Source organism: Microtus oregoni, unplaced genomic scaffold, assembly GCF_018167655.1.
Source record: "Microtus oregoni isolate MIOR12 unplaced genomic scaffold, Mior012 000033F_ref0000390, whole genome shotgun sequence".
Classification (NCBI taxonomy): domain Eukaryota; kingdom Metazoa; phylum Chordata; class Mammalia; order Rodentia; family Cricetidae; genus Microtus; species Microtus oregoni.
The window spans coordinates 15,767,366-15,785,156 of record NW_024543092.1 but is presented as its reverse complement, the minus strand read 5'-3'; the positions used below and the strand labels follow the sequence as shown (position 1 = coordinate 15,785,156).

The window sequence follows — 17,791 nt, the reverse complement described above, 5'->3', positions numbered from 1 at the left end:
CCTCTTTCATTTTTACCATGTAGTTGGCATATTGTTCAGGCTTATTTGAAATTCTAAAAGTTGCTTATTTAACTATGAACATTCTTTAAAATGAAAAGAAAAGAGGGATTAGAGAAGTTTCACTAGAAAATGGGAAACTTAAACCGGGTACAGTAGAAGGTACATGTAACCAGCACTCCGGAGGCTGAGGCAGGAGTAGCCTAAATTTGAGAAACTCTTTATCATATATATATATATATATATATATATATATATATATATATATATATATAGTGAGCCTTCTGGATTATCTGCTATCAACACTCTGACAACAAACAACAAGGGAGATGTGACACATCTGAACTGCCCCAGACACCTCTGCTCATCCTTGGCCTCGCGAGCACAGGAAACCAGCCTAGCTAGGGAAGCTGGCTTCTGCTAAAGAGTTCAGCTTCTTGATGGTTACTGTGCAAGGCACAGGTAAGATGAAGGCAGAAGTCTGAGCCTGTCGACAGGAGTACAGTATGAAGAACAGAGTAGGAGACCAAGAAGCGCCATTGGCTAAGAGTGTATGGACCAACAAGAGAGAAGGAAGAGTCAGGTCTGGAGCAGAGGCAGGAGAAATAAAAAGCACAGCTCCTGTGAGATTCAGCAACCACATGCTGACCACTGCGGGGTATCTGGTCAAAATTCACACTTGCCCCTGTGGTGTGCAAAACCACAGGAGGAGAACTTTGTTTAAAGTGGTCCCAGAGGCATACTACACAAACCCTCTAATCAATCTTGGCTTCGCGATTGTGGGGCAATCAAGTATTATGTCCACGTGATATAATAAACTCACAGAATGAGCAGCCCATTGGTCAGTAATGATGGGCACCAAACTAGCTTCACAAGATGTGGGTTAGACTCGCTGGTGTAGTGGGGGAGAAAGCTTGAGGGAGTCTGGGAAGAGGGAAGGTCTACATCCCAATGTCTCTGGCGCTGGTTGGTAGTCACTGCCAAGGTGAGAGCAAGAACTACTGCAGGCAGTAATGCAAAGGGAACTTCAGAGGACATCTCTGAAGGGGAGCGGGCAGGAACTCTTAGAGCCATGACTTACAGCAACCACAAACATGCAGCTCTTCCAGCCAGTGGACCTTGCTGACAAAACACAGGACACAGAAGAACATGTTCAGCCATGCCAAGATAATACAACTAGGAAAGCCACTCTATGGGACAACGACCCAGTTTCCCACACACCAAGGTACAGAGTCAGCAGAGGAGAAAAGCTGTTCATATATATATATATATATATATATATATATATATATATATATATGGGTTAAGAACTAAATCAGTGGGCTACCTTTGTCTAAATTCTGCTTGAAACAAACCTGCTATGTATGCATTAGGGCCGAATGTTGTATCCCACCAGGGCTAGCTCAGCAGATGGAAAGACAAGGGATTTAGCACTTGGAGATGATGGCACTATCTGGAGGTGACATGTGTCCTGATCCCACTCTGAAATGCTCTCAGGAAGGCACGAGGCTGGGAAGGAGCGCGCTGGACACTGACTTGACCTGCCACCCATCAGTGATGGAAACGGTAGCTGCACTGTGTGTGCAGACTCTACAGTTCTGCCCAGGGTTATGTCTACAACACGTGAAAAAGAGAAACTTAACAAATGAAGACGAAGCATGACTCAGGTGGCCAGAACCCATAGACGGGTAGCACCTAGGGGGAATCAGTACTAGAAATGACAGGCCAAGCAAAGACCAACCAATCCTTCTAAGGAAACTGGCTCAGAACCAAAACTGAACTACACAGAAACTCCTTCAGCAAACAAAGACTTGAAGGACTCCTCAGACGATCTTCAAGAATAAAAGTCAAAGGCAATATACATCAACTGGAGCAACTACCTAACACAATACTTAGAAGAACTCCTCGAGTCTTGGCTAAAGGGTTCAGATATGCTAAGGGTGCAACTGATAAAAAGAAAACCAGAAAACAAAACAGAAAAGACACCACATCAGAAAAAGAGAAAGCAAGACACAATTGGGAGCAAAACACAATGTGTACACACACACACACACACACACACACACACTAATGGAAAAGACAAAGACCAAGGATGCCCTGGAAAAGCTTTTACCAGAAATGATTTTTCTTAAACAGATGACCTGAAAGTAAAAGATAAATGACTTAAGAACTGGGAGGGGACAAGGTTAGGAGGGAGCTAAGGGACATGATCAATGGCACTTACATACATGATGGAAACATCAGAGTCCATTAATATGGAAAATCATTCAAAGTAACAAAAGAGTAAAAGAAAAATATCAGTTTGAATGCCTTAGCTCGGGTGTTACAAAAATAATACCAATAAAGGCTATGAATTTGTTAATAATGTTATAAAATAAATGAAATGGTTAAATTCATAAATATAAAAATATTTATATGTGAACTGATTTTAGAAAACGTTTGTAACTCATAATCACACACAAAAATGGAATAACAAGTTTAAAACTCAAGGGTGAAATAAAGAGTAAAAATTAAGAATTACAGCCTTTGCTATGGCTTTCCGGACATTTTTGCAAAACATTAAGAGAGTAGAAAATGCATTCCAGAGAAGTAGAAGAGCAGCGAGTCTGCAATTGTCTCACAAGATCCCACAGACATTGGATTTTCTAGAAGATAATCACAGCTCAGTCTCATTCACAGCACTAGAATAAGAAGCCCACAGACACCAGAAAACCATATCCAACTGTGTGTCTGCACGTGTGCGTGTGTGCGTGTGTGTGTATGTGTGGTTGTGTGCATGTATACAATGTGTCTCTGTGTGTGCATGTATACAATGTGTCTTGAGGCTGCTTATCCCAGAACCAGGACTGGTTTAATAGCCCCAGAAGAGATGTTCTTATGTCAGAAACAAATTATATGTAAAAAAGAAGCACTTATCTCAACAACAACATAAGACAAAAAGAAAAAGAAAAATTTGATTTCCATCATGAATAAGATACCTCAGTAAGATAAAAAGGGGAGGCCCTCCATAGCCCAACGATGGGCAGCTACCAAAAGAAAGAAGACCAATGGTGAAGATTACATTTACAGTGAAAGGCTACAGGCTTCCATCTGATCAGAGCTAAGAGAACGGGCCTGTCAGTTTCTACTAACAACACAGGAAGAGAAGCTGGGATGCAGAAAGGCAAAAAATAAAATAAAAAATAGTTGGATGATAATTTATATCTTAAAAAATTAAGTATTTTTGTGAAAACCAAGTAACTAGAAAGAGTATAGCACTGACAAAAGCTTACCGCCATCACACGGGATAAACTCATCCCACCCACACAGCAGCGGTAAGAAAGGGTAACTCTTGGAAGAATAAGACTTACAATAGCAACAAAAGGGGAAGGCACAGGGGAAAGGCCCGGGAACATTTCGAGACAAAGATGGGGTGCTTTGGAAGAATATAAAGGAAATTTAAAACAGTCTAAAGCAATGGTGAACGGGAGAACTCCAGTAGACGATGCAGTCAGGTGTGAAGGAGGAGGGTGAACGGAAGCACTCCAGTAGACAGTGCAGTCAGGTGTGAAGGAGGAGGGTGAACGGGAGCACTCCAGTAGAAGGTGCAGTCAGGTGTGAAGGAGGAGGGTGAACGGGAGCACTCCAGTAGACAGTGCAGTCAGGTGTGAAGGAGGAGGGTGAACGGGAGCACTCCAGTAGACAGTGCAGTCAGGTGTGAAGGAGGAGGGTGAACGGGAGGACTCCAGTAGAAGGTGCAGTCAGGTGTGAAGGAGGAGGGTGAACGGGAGCACTCCAGTAGATGGTGCAGTCAGGTGTGAAGGAGGAGGGTGAACGGGAGCACTCCAGTAGAAGGTGCAGTCAGGTGTGAAGGAGGAGGGTGAACGGGAGCACTCCAGTAGACGATGCAGTCAGGTGTGAAGGAGGAGGGTGAACGGGAGCACTCCAGTAGACGATGCAGTCAGGTGTGAAGGAGGAGGGTGAACGGGAGCACTCCAGTAGACAGTGCAGTCAGGTGTGAAGGAGGAGGGTGAACGGGAGCACTCCAGTAGACGGTGCAGTCAAGTGTGAAGGAGGAGGGTGAACAGGAGCACTCCAGTAGAAGGTGCAGTCAGGTGTGAAGGAGGAGGGTGAACGGGAGGACTCCAGTAGAAGGTGCAGTCAGGTGTGAAGGAGGAGGGTGAACGGGAGCACTCCAGTAGACAGTGCAGTCAGGTGTGAAGGAGAAGACAGGCAGGTGGAGGCTTTGTGCCCCCTTCTCTACAAGTGTCAACTCTGTCCCAATTCATTCCTTCTGCCAGTTGTGAAAATATCCAATCATCCAGTTTTCCCCAGGGCCTTGAGAGCAGCTGACTGAGGACTGATTCTCATTCCCTAATCCCCCATAAGCACCACACCAGGTACTATTAGCAACCTCCTTCCAAGATGCTCCTCCAGTTCCTTAGGCCAGCATCTTCCCTGGCCTGCAGCACAGAAATCTGAATAGACACACTCAGTATCACGTGCCCTCGGCCTTCTGTGAATGGGCTTCAACTGCACACCGTGTTCTTTTTTTGCTTTTCTGTTTTCTTAAGTACTAAACATTCAAAAAAAAATACATAAAGAAAGAAAAAACACAATCACAATAACAACAAAAACAAATTCATTGGGAGAAAACAGTAAGAAATGAGAGTTTAGTCTAGGGATGGGGGCACATATCCAAAGCCCCAGTAAAGATGGGGGAACAGAGATTCTAGGCAAGTCTGAAATACACAGCAAACATAAGCAGCTGAGAAAACTCTGAAAGAGGGTGCTTGAGGATATGCAGCTAGCAGATAACACACAGTGGGAAAAACAGTATAGAAAGCCAAACAAAAAGGAACCTGGAAGAAACTCAGCACATCTCAGGGGATTGAGCAAATGACAGAAGGGACATCTCCAGGCTACAGAGGGGAGACAGCTGCAGGAGTTAACTTTATGTACTTTAGAATCAAAGCAACCATTTAACTGGGGACTTGAATGAAGTAAACTGCCCTCCCCAGTATCAGCATCCACACTATCATCCGAATCCTGAGGCCAGATTCAGAGAAGTCACAGGGAGAGCAGACTCCGTTCAGACCGCACCTGCGCCAGCGCCCTTCTAGGTTTCCAGGCCACAACACAAATTTTGGACTTCTCACTTTTTATCCATTTTGTTTGCTAGAAATGCTCACTTGTTTATTCTGATGGTGTGTACACACACTTTCCATACCAAAGCGCACATGTAGAGGTCAGTAGAAAACTTTTGGAAATAACGTCTCCCTTTCAACCATATGGATTCTGGGGGACTAAACACAGTCATCAGGGATAGTGGCACCTTTACCACCTAAGCCGTCTCACAGTACCCCCCCCCTCCACTCCTACAATAAAAACAAACCAGTGTTCCGGGGGAGCCTACCAAAAGGCACACAATTTTTATGAATCAATTTTAAAACTGAATTGGAAGAAGCCAAGATTAAAAGACATGGATTTACAGACCAGGAGAATGGCAAACAGAAACCCTTTTAAATACAGACAATCGGCACTACCTCCAGAAATCCACGTGAGGCACTGGTAATGAGTACAGGACAGTACTTACTCATGGAAATGGTATACAAACTGAGACGATACTGTGGGACAGTGGTCTAGTACCCTGTAAAGATTTGTCACCTGTATTAGTTCAATAAAACGCTGACTGGCCAGTAGCCAGGCAGGAAGTATAGGCGTGTCAACCAGAACAGGAGAATTCTGGGAAGAGGAAAGGCTGAGTCTGCATCCAGACACAGAGGAAGATGAAAATGCTTCGCTGATAAAAGGCACTAAGCCATGTGGCTAACACAGACATGAATTGTGGGTTACTGTAGGATGTAAGAGTTAATAATAAGCCTGAGCTAATAGGACAACCAGTTTATAATTAATGTAAGCCTCTGTATATTTCTTTGGGACTGAATGGCTGCGGGACCAGGTGGGATAGAAACCTCTGTCAACAAGGTGGCCTCCACAGTGAGCCATCTGGAAGAGGAAGAGGAAACACACCCAGCCTCTGACATCTAGTGCTACCTGTCCAATCATCCCACAGATGATACACACATGTTACAAGGGCAACACTGTTTGAACTACAAACAATTTCAATGTCATTAAAGAGAACAGATTAAATATACTATGATATGTCTATAAAACCCAATAAAGCTATAAAGAACTGAAAATTTGAGAAAATGTATTTATGTAAGTAGATAAAAGAGTAACAAAGAATAAACATGGTATCACAGAACACCTTCAATTGTACAAAGAAGGATAGGAGATACACCATACTACGTACTATCAAATATAAGTATATACCATGCATATATAAATGCATGTACCCGTGTACTGTAATAGTTTGATTGTTTGGCAAAGAGTGGTATGGGCGGTAACATAGCTAGAGATAATTAAGATGCCAAGAAACTTCTCTCTTTTTTAAGATAATCTTTGGATATCAAATTAAACTTTAAAAATATTCAGATATTCTAGAGCTCAAGAGTTAGAACATATTCGGGTGGTGGTGGCACATATCTCTAATCCTAGCACTCGGGAGGCAGAGGCAGATGGATCTCTGAGTTTTAAGCCAGGCTGGTCTACAGAGCAAGTTCCAGAACAGCCAGGGCAACATAGGGAAACCCTGTTTCAAAAAACAAAAGACATAAGAAAAAAGTCCTGACATTTTTTAAGGAATCATTTTCTTTTAAATAATAAAATATTTATTTAGGTTGTTTGATTATTTATTATTTATCTTACATTCTGACCAAAGTGTCCCCTCCCTCTTCTCTTCCCGGTCCCTTCCACGTTAAGTGATCATTTTTATAATAAGCTATCATGGTCAAGATACAGTATTTCATATACTTCAATGCATTTAGGTCAATAAAAGGACAGTGATAACAGCAAAATTAAGCCCTAAACTAAGGACATTAAAATAGTATTCATTAAAACAGGTTCTACCTGTGGCACACTGTCAATATTTAAATATGAAGGATATGAATTGACTAATTGCCATCTTCTGGAAGCCATCAGTAAACCCTTCATAAAAGAGAAGTTGGAGCTTGGTCCTGAGGAATTGACAGGTACTCAGAGTCCTTAATCAAACTGGTTTGACAAGTGAGACTCATTTCAGTACACGAGAGTGAAATGAGCGATGCAATTAACCTGAGTGTTTCAACAAAGTGACAAAGATCCTATGTCCACAGGTACGTTCAATAAGGTTCTGGAAGCCCTCACAAAAGCCTGTAACTTCGTATATCAAAACCTGATGTGGGAGGTCCTTCTGTCTACGTGTTGCTTTTATTGGTTAATGAATAAAGAAACTGGCTTGGCCTGGTAGGGCAGAGTAGAACTAGGCAGGGAAAACTAAACTGAATGCTGGGAGAAAAAAACGAGGGGTCACAGAGAAGCCATGTAGCCCAACAGTGAAAGATGCTAGAACTTTACACGGTAAGCCACAGCGTTGTGGCAATACACAGATTAATGGAGATGTGTTAATTTAAGAGTTAGACAGAAATACGCTTAAAATATTGGCCAAACAGTATTGCAAATAATATGGTTTCTGTGTGATTATTTTGGGGCTGAGCATCCAGGAACAAACAAGCAGCCTTCTTACAACAAAAACCCAAGTGCCAGTTCCTCTCAGTTAAAGGGACCAATATGAAAGAGCTTCAAAATGTTCACACACTAGTACGAGCGAGATGAAATAACTGAAGTACTGTACACCCCAGATTGGCTGCTCAAGCTTTTAAAACATACATATGTCGGCAAGAGGACTAAACGCCAGCTTCACTCTCTCCAGTGGCTATAATATGCTTTGCTTAAAACCATAAACTCCCTCCACAGTTTTAGAATCAATGTCATGTGGCAATGGACTTCAACAAATCCCCGCATACACTTTTGTTTTTGCTTTTCAAGGCAGGGTTTCTCTGTAGCTTTGGAGCCTGTCCTGGCACTAGCTCTTGTAGGCCAGGCTGGCCTCGAACTCAGAGTGATCCGCCTGCATGCGCCTCCACTGCGGGGGTGGGGGAGCAAATGCACTTTTAGAATGCGCGCAATTAAAATGAAGTTCCATGGTTAAGAGCACTTGCTGCTCTTTCAGGACACTCGTTAGGTTCTCGGCGCCCACTTAGGGCTGCTCACAACTACCTGTAAGTCCAGCTCAAGGAGAGACCTGACTCCCCTGCACTCATGTGTACCAAACTGCAGAGACAGACAGACAGACAGACACACACACACACACACACACACACATATATATAATTAAGACAACACATTTTTTAAATTAAGCTCTACATGTTTACATATTCAACTTAAGGTCAGAAATCTTCACTCCATCAAAAAGCCCTTAAATGGAGACGCCTGTGTCACATATATTCCTTCTCCTGACCACGCCATCCCAAAAAGAGAGGACGGAGGAAAAGGTTAGCATGCAAGGAGGCTGCTCTGTAGGAGACTGGAGCTACTGCGCACAGCTGTAGCTGTGCAGAGCAAGGCTCTCAGCTGTTCCATCTCACTCCACTCGAGAGCCACAGTCTAAAACAAATGAAACAGATGTATGTATCTTACACTATTTTTCTCAACTGTGTAAGCTGAAATGGCCCAGTAACAAATACTTTTCCATTTCTATTACATTTATGTACTTGTGAGTGCGCACGCAGGCGGCGGTCAGAGGACAGATGTTGGGAGTCTGCTCTCATTCTACCACATGGATCCTAGGGATTGGATGCAGCTCGCCAGGCTCAGGCAGGTGCCTTTACCTGCTCACCATCATCTTCCCTGCCTCCAAAACAAGTCCTTAATTCGTCTAAGTTCAACCAGAAACTAGATGTGCATGGTGGCAGCGCACAGTCCCAGCACTCAGGAGAACCGTGGCAGAGGATCAAAGGTGAGAGAGGAAGCCAGGCAGCAAAGGGAAGACCAGAGTCTTAGAGCGTGCTGGCTGGACATTCTGTGCATATCTTAGTATACTGTGACTGAGCTTCAGGAGAATAGCACTCCAAGGCAACCATGCTCCATGCTGCAGCCCTAAACATTCATAATGAAAAGGCCAAGATAAAAGGCCATCTAGCAGGGTCACTTGACCTGCAAACCCTCCTGTGGGGCCTCACCGAGGCGGCAAGATTCAGAACACAGATGACCGTGACATGAGTGACACTCTCGGCTGCCACTAGTCAGGAGTGCCAGCAGTTACTGCAAGTTATTCTTCCCAGTCTTCACCTCACTGTGTAGGACGCGGTGGGGAGAGGAGAGGCAGCGGTGAGAAGAAGGGTTAGATCCCCGTTTCCTGCAGGGTGATGGTGCACGACTTTAATCCCAGCACTCAGGAAACTGAGGCAAGCCATCTCTGGGTGTTCAAGGCCAGCCTGGCCTACAGAGCTAGTTTCAGGACAGCCAGGGCTACGCACAAAAACCCTGTCACACACACACAAAGCACCCCCCTCCAATAACTCTTAAAGGGCAGGAGGATTTTCGGGGCACAGTCAGCCTCTGAACACACACTTGGAGGAGAAAACAGGACCTGGGGGCAGCAGTCACGCTCACCTGCTGTGGCTGGTACCTCTGCTGGGACTGGGGCTGCAGGTACTGGGCCTGGGGCGGGAGGTGCGGGGGCTGCGGCTGCTGGTTGTAGTATGGCTGCTGGCCTTGCTGACAGTAACCACTCACACCTTGCTGTCCATACTGCGGCGGCATCTGTAAGAAAGGCAAACGGAGCAAATGAGGACTGAAGAGATGGAAGTAAACGAACTCGAATAGGGGTTTGACACCATCGTGTGAAGGGAAACACAATGCAGTGTTTACACCTCTTCTCATTCGATAACTTGACTTTCTGCTTCTGTCACATACCATCAATGGATTCAACAGACAGTGTGACATTTATCAGGTATCACGTTCTGACACAGTCATGAATGTCTAGGGGTAGCGGTCATTTAAACCCCCCAAGCAAACTCATGATGAGTTCACACAGTCCAGGCTAACTCACTCACACTGTAGGAAGGCTGTGATCAGGTTCACGGTGTGCTGAACACGCTTCTCAGCCTCTAACAGATGTGGGCTGATGACGTCAGCACCTCCACTTACTAATACACTATAAGGAAAGTGTGCTCATTATCATCAAACAAAACCCCTTGGTCTTAAATGTGCAGGAATATGGAGCTCCTGCGAGGCCTGCAAGACAATGGGCACTCTCAGAGGGAACAGTGGGACTCCAACCCCTTGCACACTCATCTCTCTTGCTGTCCGTGCAGTAAGCTCTTTTCTCCAGCATGTGCTCCCACAAAGCTGTGTGGTCTATCAAGGACCCTGAGCCACAGGGCCACCCAATCATGTGCCCTCAAAACTGGGAGCCAAAGAATCTGCTTCCCTACTTGAGAGGATTCCCTCAGACTTTGTCTTAGTAATGGAAAGCTAATACATATACAGAAGATACTAACTATATCAAATAATACCATGCCCAATGTGTGTTCTTGAAGGACAAATACCCATTCAATAGAGGGTAGATTTCTTAGCTGACAGAGCAGGCAAAAACAAAGAACCCTGCATTGCAAATAGCAGAGCTAGAGCAAGTCAGCGGAAACCATTCTTGTCTCCAGTGCCCTGCCACCTAAACCCCTAAGTCACTCACTGCTCAGAAAAAAAGTCCTCTCTTGTGCAAAAGCTACAACACTGACAGTATTTTCTACCTTCTTTCAAAGCAATCCCCACACACCTAATAGACTTGTTGGGTTTTGTTTTGGTTTGGTTTTTTGTGTTCCCAACCCCAACCCAACTGGGAGAGCAGGAAAGAAAAAGAAAAACAAGATCAGGCAGTGAGGCAGTGAGCACCACTCAGCTGCTTTGGATGGTGACGTTATCCTCCTGTTAATAACATCACAATATGGTCGTGAGAGAACTCCAAGAACTTCAGCCCCGCGAGCCCACACATTTCAGAAACCAAAGGACCAGATCCACATCGAAGAGCCAAACTATCTACAACCATTCTAATGAGTAAAAAAAAGTGAAAAAATAATTTTTAATACTAAAAAGTTTATCTCCAAGACAATGCACAAATTCACAGCACATACAATGGAATCAAAGGAAAATAATGCGAAAAAAATAAAGTAAAATAAAAAAGCCAATGCTCCTGTTCCTTTCAACCCAGGTCAATTATTTTTCAAAGCCTTCCTGCAATAACTGCAGAAAATATGGTCAAAACAGTTCACAGGCTTCTCACATACATAACCTAGGCTGCTAAGACAAGGCAAGTTTAAAATAATAATACCATTAAAGAAATCTTTGCTTTATTTTACAGTTTGATATTTCACAATGAATCAAGTTAAATCAAAAATTGTTCATATAGTTCAACTCCATGTACTAGAATACCCGCACCAGGACCACGTGCACTCCCCCCCATTCAACGCTCACATGTCTGATTTGGTATTCAATACAGGATTTCACATGTAGTACAACTCTACATTCTAGAATACCCGCACCAGGAAGACGTGTGCTCCCCCCCCCCATTAAATGCTCACATGTCTGATTTGGTATCTAATGCAGGATTTCATATGGCGCCTTTGTGCAATTTGAAGCAGCAAGGATAACATGTCGGCCAGTGTTACGATGACTGTAAGCCTCAGTCAACACAATCAGCAACTCTCTGAGGAGCTGTGCACTAATATGTTGACTCCATGGTGTACGGAAAGTCTCTCACACAATATGAAAGCGGTATTTGGGAGAGGGGCCTCTGTCTTACATGACAGCAAGTATGGCCCATCCCATCATTTGTGTCAACCGTGTAAGCTGTAAAATTGGGCTATCAGGAGTTTCACAAGCTGGACGCTATGAAGGTGTTCATATCAAGGCTGCTGCTCCTCATCAAACTACAAGCTGCAACATGGCATTAACTGCTTCCTAAGCGCTGCTTTAAGAACCAACTTCTCACCATGATAAGTAATTCCTACTGCCGAAGTGAAGGCTCTCAGCTCTTGAATGGTCAGTGGTTTTGTTTTGGTCAGTTTAGAAGTGGAGTTTTCAAACACTACATGCTTCTCTGCAGACTTCTTAAACGAAATAGCACTATTTTAAAACAGAGACCCCAAAAGTCCAGGAGCCACTGTCTCCTTCTCAGTTCTTGGCCATGGGGGACCTGGTACTCCTCTTTCTACCCCAGCCTTGTTTGGCCCCAGTGTAATTCATTGTTGTTACTCCTGCGGTGCTGACTAAGGCCTGAAAAGCCCAAGCACACTGCTGAAGGGACAAAGGATGTGTCCGTGAGGAACTCCCTGTACATCCATGCTGACTCCACACGGTCCTGGGACTCTCACTTGTTCTCACCATGTTTGCAATCAACTAAGATTACAGACAGACAAGCAAGTGAGGCTGACAGTACCACAAGCTGAGCACTGAGCACTGGGGCTATAGAACTTCTGCCTCGGGTCACCCTGGCCCAGAGCAGGCAACCTTACCATTATCGTCCTCCTCAGGCTTGACCAACTTGTTTTACCATGAGGGTAATGACTAGTTATGTTATGGGGTCGGCCTTGGACTGTTTGGGTATCTGCTCCCACACCAAAGCCATGCCCCTGGACTAGGACCTCACAGCAATGTTATCTGATGAGCGAGTGTTAGCAATGAGTTAAGGAAGCAGCTATCAGCGTGTAAAATCTAAACTTATCACAAGTACGGCATCTGTACCACCAGATCTGGAAGCCAGGCTCCCTCCGGCCACTGGCAGGAGGTCTTTAATGAAGGCTTGGAGCAGCACCTCACATCGGATCAGGTAACCAGGCGTCAGTCCATGACTACTTCTATAGAGTATCACGGGACTGAGCTAACAGAAGCTCTCCAGCAAACATCTGGGGCCTGATGGTCTTCATGACTTTTAAAAAGAATCTTTCACTCACTTCTAGACACTTCTACACTTGCATAAACACACAGAATGACAACTTTAAAAAGCTGAATGTGTCTAAGTGTTCTACTGGGAAGAGAGGGAAGGCGTACCTGAAGGTGATACACCGGCCTCAAGTGTTCTCTCCAGGACATTATCCCATGAAGACACAAGTCTCGGTCTGTGTCAGAAGGGCACTCTGGACCCCACATTTCCCTTCACCAGGCCCATGAATTTCTGCTCATATTCCAAAATTAATGAACCACTCAAGTTTCCCTTCTCCTTCTTTATCACTGACCTCATGGCCCAGGCAGTGGTGGCACACCCCTTTAATCCCAGCACTTGGGAGGCAGAGGCAGGAGGATCTCTGTGAGTTCAAGGCCAGTCTGGTCTATGAGAGCTAGTCCCAGGACAGGCTCCAAAGTTACAGAAAAAAAAAAAAAAACCTGTCTTGAAAAACAAAACAAAACAAACAAACAAAAAAGAAAAAACATAGTGTTTACCTAACAGATATGGGACCCTGGGGACAGAATGAAGGTTGAGAGGGCAGACTGAAAGTTGGGGGGAGAGAAGGAGGAGGAGAAGAGGGACACTGAGGTGGAAAAAATCTAAAATCTCAGTGTAGTTACACCAGATATTTGTTTCCATGTGCATCTATGCTTTTTTCTTATGCTTAAATTTTTAATTTTACATTTTAAAATGACGATCTTGCTTCCAATTAGTACCCTTCCCCACCTGAAATGAAGAGGGTGGTGACAGGACACAAGCTGAGGACTCCCAGAGGGTCCTAGAGCCCTTCTGTAGGATCTGCCTGAGGCAGGATCCCCTGTGGCCCTTCTCCACTGACAGGAGTCCTATGGGCTGCTAATCTTAGCCAGCATTTTCCTGACCCTCCTACATGGGAAACCAACCCTTCAAGGTACTGCAGGAAATCAGTTCTAGGGTAAACTAAAGCGTGTTGAAATAAAGCGTGTAATATGAGCACACTCAAGGACCCAGAATTCTTACAAAGCTAAGGGTCTATCTGCCCTTGACCTCACACAGCCACACGGCCCCAGCCCAGAGCTGCAAACTTCACAGGCTTTTCTGGCTTAAATCTTCAGTGTGTGCGGACTACTCGATCTGAGACAGAACTCACTGAAGAACCTCCCAGAACACCTATTAGATACCACAGCCCTGATTCCACAGTGAGCTAAATAAGAGACCAGGATGACTGTCTCCAAAGCAGCTTGGGAAACACGTGAAAGAGCTGATAGCCCAACTCAGTAAGTGCAAACATGAGAGCCTCTGGCCCAGCTTCCTTTCTATGGCTGTGACAAACACCAAGAACAAAAGCACTTTAGGGTATGATGGCTCACAAGCCACAGTACACCATGAAGGAGTCAGGGCAGGAACCTGGAGGCAGGAACTGAAGCAGAGGTCAAAGATGAACACTGTTTACTGGCTTGCTCCCCATAGCTCACTCAAACTTGGTTTTTAATACAACAAGGACTACCGGGTGCCCACCTCCCACATGAATCACTAACCAAGAAAATGCCCCGCAGCCCTGCCTACCGGCCTCCTGAGGGAGACATCTTCTCAGCTGAGGTTCCCTCTTCCCAGATGATACCAGCGGTGTCAAGTTAACAAAATCAGACAACCAGCATGCTGTCCATCTTCAGACTCGCCGAGAGCTGGAGCTGCGCCCATTCAACTGCGACTCCAGCCCTTTCCATTCAGTCTCCTGCTGCCACTGTTCCACATTCAACTCTGCACCCCAGTTAAGCTTGCTTCTCTCGTGGGAGTGGAAACACACACTCGTGTGCACACGTGGCTGACTTACTTCACTTCTGTTCAGTGTTCTAAAGCAATCAAATGTATAGACTGTAGATTCTGTTTCTGCACAGATGTTTATGTTACTCTGGATCAGGGGGTTTTGTCCTGATCTGAATTGGCCTTATGCTGCTTCCTCTTCCTCAGGTGCATCCAGACGAGCAACAGCTCAGTAGCCAGAATCTAATGAGTACCATGTCACTCTGCTTTCCCTAATGACAGAAGTACAGTTTGGCATCTGCACTTCAAGAACAATGTTTTAAGAAAAACAGAATCCTAAATGCATGTACATTCAATACACCGAACTGTCCATATGAAGTTCAAACTTAAGACCACAGAAATCAAGTCAACAGCTTGTGAGACACTGGGAACTTTCTGGGAGTGATAAAACTATCTTTAATTAGTGGATAGTTGCATGGATACTTGGACATTTGTCAAAATGTTCTGGGTATTGTAATATATGTAAATCATACTGAAAAAATATTATAAAAATACACATCTACATCTAATAGAGAAAAGGTATCTAGATTGTTGACCTCACATTTTTACTGTTTGGTAAGACATTGTAATACACGTATATGGAACATATCCAATGTCTCCTTCCTGCCTTGCTTATGTGGCAGGCTCTATTTGACTATTGAGTAGATTACTCATAGAAGCTTAAGGGTGTTTTTCAGGTTTACAATTCATATAACAAAAGTTAGAGAGCAACTGGGCATACTGGAACAATGAGGACTTCTATTCAAATTGATGGAGGAAGGTCATTGGCTAATAAAGGAACTGCCTTGGCCCATTTTATTGGTTAGAAGATAGGTGGGAGGAGTAAACAGAACAGAACGCTGGGAAGAAGAGGAAGTGAGCTCAGTCTCGACAGCTCTCCTCTCGGGAGCAGACGCCTGAGAGAGACACCATGCCCCGCTCCCGGGATGAAGCTCCGACCCAGGATGGACATAGGCTAGAATCTTCCCGGTAAGTGCACCTTGGGGTGCTACACAGAGATGATTAGAAATGGGCTAAATTAATATGTGAGAATTAGCCTAGAAGAGAATGGGCCAAGCAGTGTTTAAATTAATACAGTTTGTGTGTTGTTATTTCGGAGCATAAGCTAGCCAGGCTGCCGGGGTGCTGGGGATGCAGCCCCGCCGCCCCTATTACTACATCAAATAAAAATGCAGGTCTCTAGGATAGGACACAAAGTGTACAGAAGCAACATCTTTTTTACTTGGATTATGTCTCTACATATTTATCTTAAGAGAAAAAAATTAAGCAAGTAAACAAACATTTGCATGGCTGGGAGTTTAATTCTGCCTGCGGAAAATTTAGAAGAGCCTAAAAACCATGAGTCCATCAAGAGACTCATTAAAGGGGCGGTGTTGAAAAATGACAGTGCCATTGAACACACTGCTTCTCACTACAGACAACACGTGGAGTCCTCGTGCGCCTCTGATCCAGGACTTAAGGTAACAAACTGCAAAGCAATAAACAATGTTGTTTTAATATAAAAATCTGGGGGCTCATGTGTGTACAAAAAATTATCTACAGATTATGGCAGTGTTATCAAATCCTTAACCTGATTAATGACTTTTTCATAATTGTAGAACAAAATGCAATTTATTTCTGATTATTTACCACTGTTGTCTGCTAAGAGTCAATAAAAAGTATACTGTAGCAACTTACTTTTAATAGCAGAAATTTCTGTAATTTGTTTTTCCTTAGTAGATTTAGGCCCTCCCAGGTAAAATCTACACAACAGGAAGTCAAACTACAGAAAACATCTTCAGTTCAACAGCTCCTCTCAGGTGAGACAAGTTCTCCTGGCTTCTGAATTCACAGAAATGTCAAATACTTTCCATGCCTGAGAGAAACTAAAAGTCTCACACAGCAAGAAATCCAGACCCTCAGCCGATGCGCGGCTGAGCCAGCTGCAGCAAGAATGAATGCTACAGAGTCAGCATGGCCACCCAAACCAGGGTGCTGGCAGGCAATGCTACAGAGTCAACATGGCCACCCAAACCAGGGTGCTGGCAGGCAATGCTACAGAGTCAGCATGGCCACCCAAACCAGGGTGCTGGCAGGCAATGCTACAGGGTCAGCATGGCCAGTCAACATGGCCACCCAAACCAGGGTGCTGGCAGGCAATGCTACAGGGTCAGCATGGCCACCCAAACCAGGGTGCTGGCAGGCAATGCTACAGGGTCAGCATGGCCACCCAAACCAGGGTGCTGGCAGGCAATCCTACAGAGTCAGCATGGCCACCCAAACCAGGGTGCTGGCAGGCAATGCTACAGAGTCAACATGGCCACCCAAACCAGGGTGCTGGCAGGCAATGCTACAGGGTCAGCATGGTCACCCAAACCAGGGTGCTGGCAGGCAATGCTACAGGGTCAGCATGGCCACCCAAACCAGGGTGCTGGCAGGCAATGCTACAGGGTCAGCATGGCCACCCAAACCAGGGTGCTGGCAGGCAATGCTACAGGGTCAGCATGGCCACCCAAACCAGGGTGCTGGCAGGCAATGCTACAGGGTCAGCATGGCCACCCAAACCAGGGTGCTGGCAGGCAATGCTACAGGGTCAACATGGCCACCCAAACCAGGGTGCTGGCAGGCAATGCTACAGGGTCAGCATGGCCACCCAAACCAGGGTGCTGGCAGGCAATGCTACAGAGTCAGCATGGCCACCCAAACCAGGGTGCTGGCAGGCAATGGAACTAACAAGGGCAGTCAACATGGCCACCCAAACCAGGGTGCTGGCAGGCAATGGAACTAACAAGGGCAGTCAACATGGCCACCCAAACCAGGGTGCTGGCAGGCAATGGAACTAACAAGGGCAGTCAACATGGCCACCCAAACCAGGGTGCTGGCAGGCAATGCTACAGAGTCAGCATGGCCACCCAAACCAGGGTGCTGGCAGGCAATGCTACAGAGTCAGCATGGCCACCCAAACCAGGGTGCTGGCAGGCAATGGAACTAACAAGGGCAGTCAACATGGCCACCCAAACCAGGGTGCTGGCAGGCAATGGAACTAACAAGGGCAGTCAACATGGCCACCCAAACCAGGGTGCTGGCAGGCAATGGAACTAACAAGGGCAGTCAACATGGCCACCCAAACCAGGGTGCTGGCAGGCA

At 45.3% G+C, this 17,791-nt stretch overlaps 1 protein-coding gene across 3 annotated transcripts in view; it reads right to left on the bottom strand.

The window, feature by feature from the left end:
- The window catches only part of Arid1b (AT-rich interaction domain 1B), a 348,435-nt gene that overhangs the window by 229,703 nt on the left and 100,941 nt on the right, over window positions 1–17,791 (bottom strand). For all 3 annotated transcript variants that reach the window (XM_041679956.1, XM_041679957.1, XM_041679958.1), the window contains exon 3: window positions 9,532–9,681. In XM_041679956.1, the coding sequence (XP_041535890.1) occupies window positions 9,532–9,681 (150 nt within the window). The remainder of the gene's footprint in view (window positions 1–9,531; window positions 9,682–17,791) is intronic.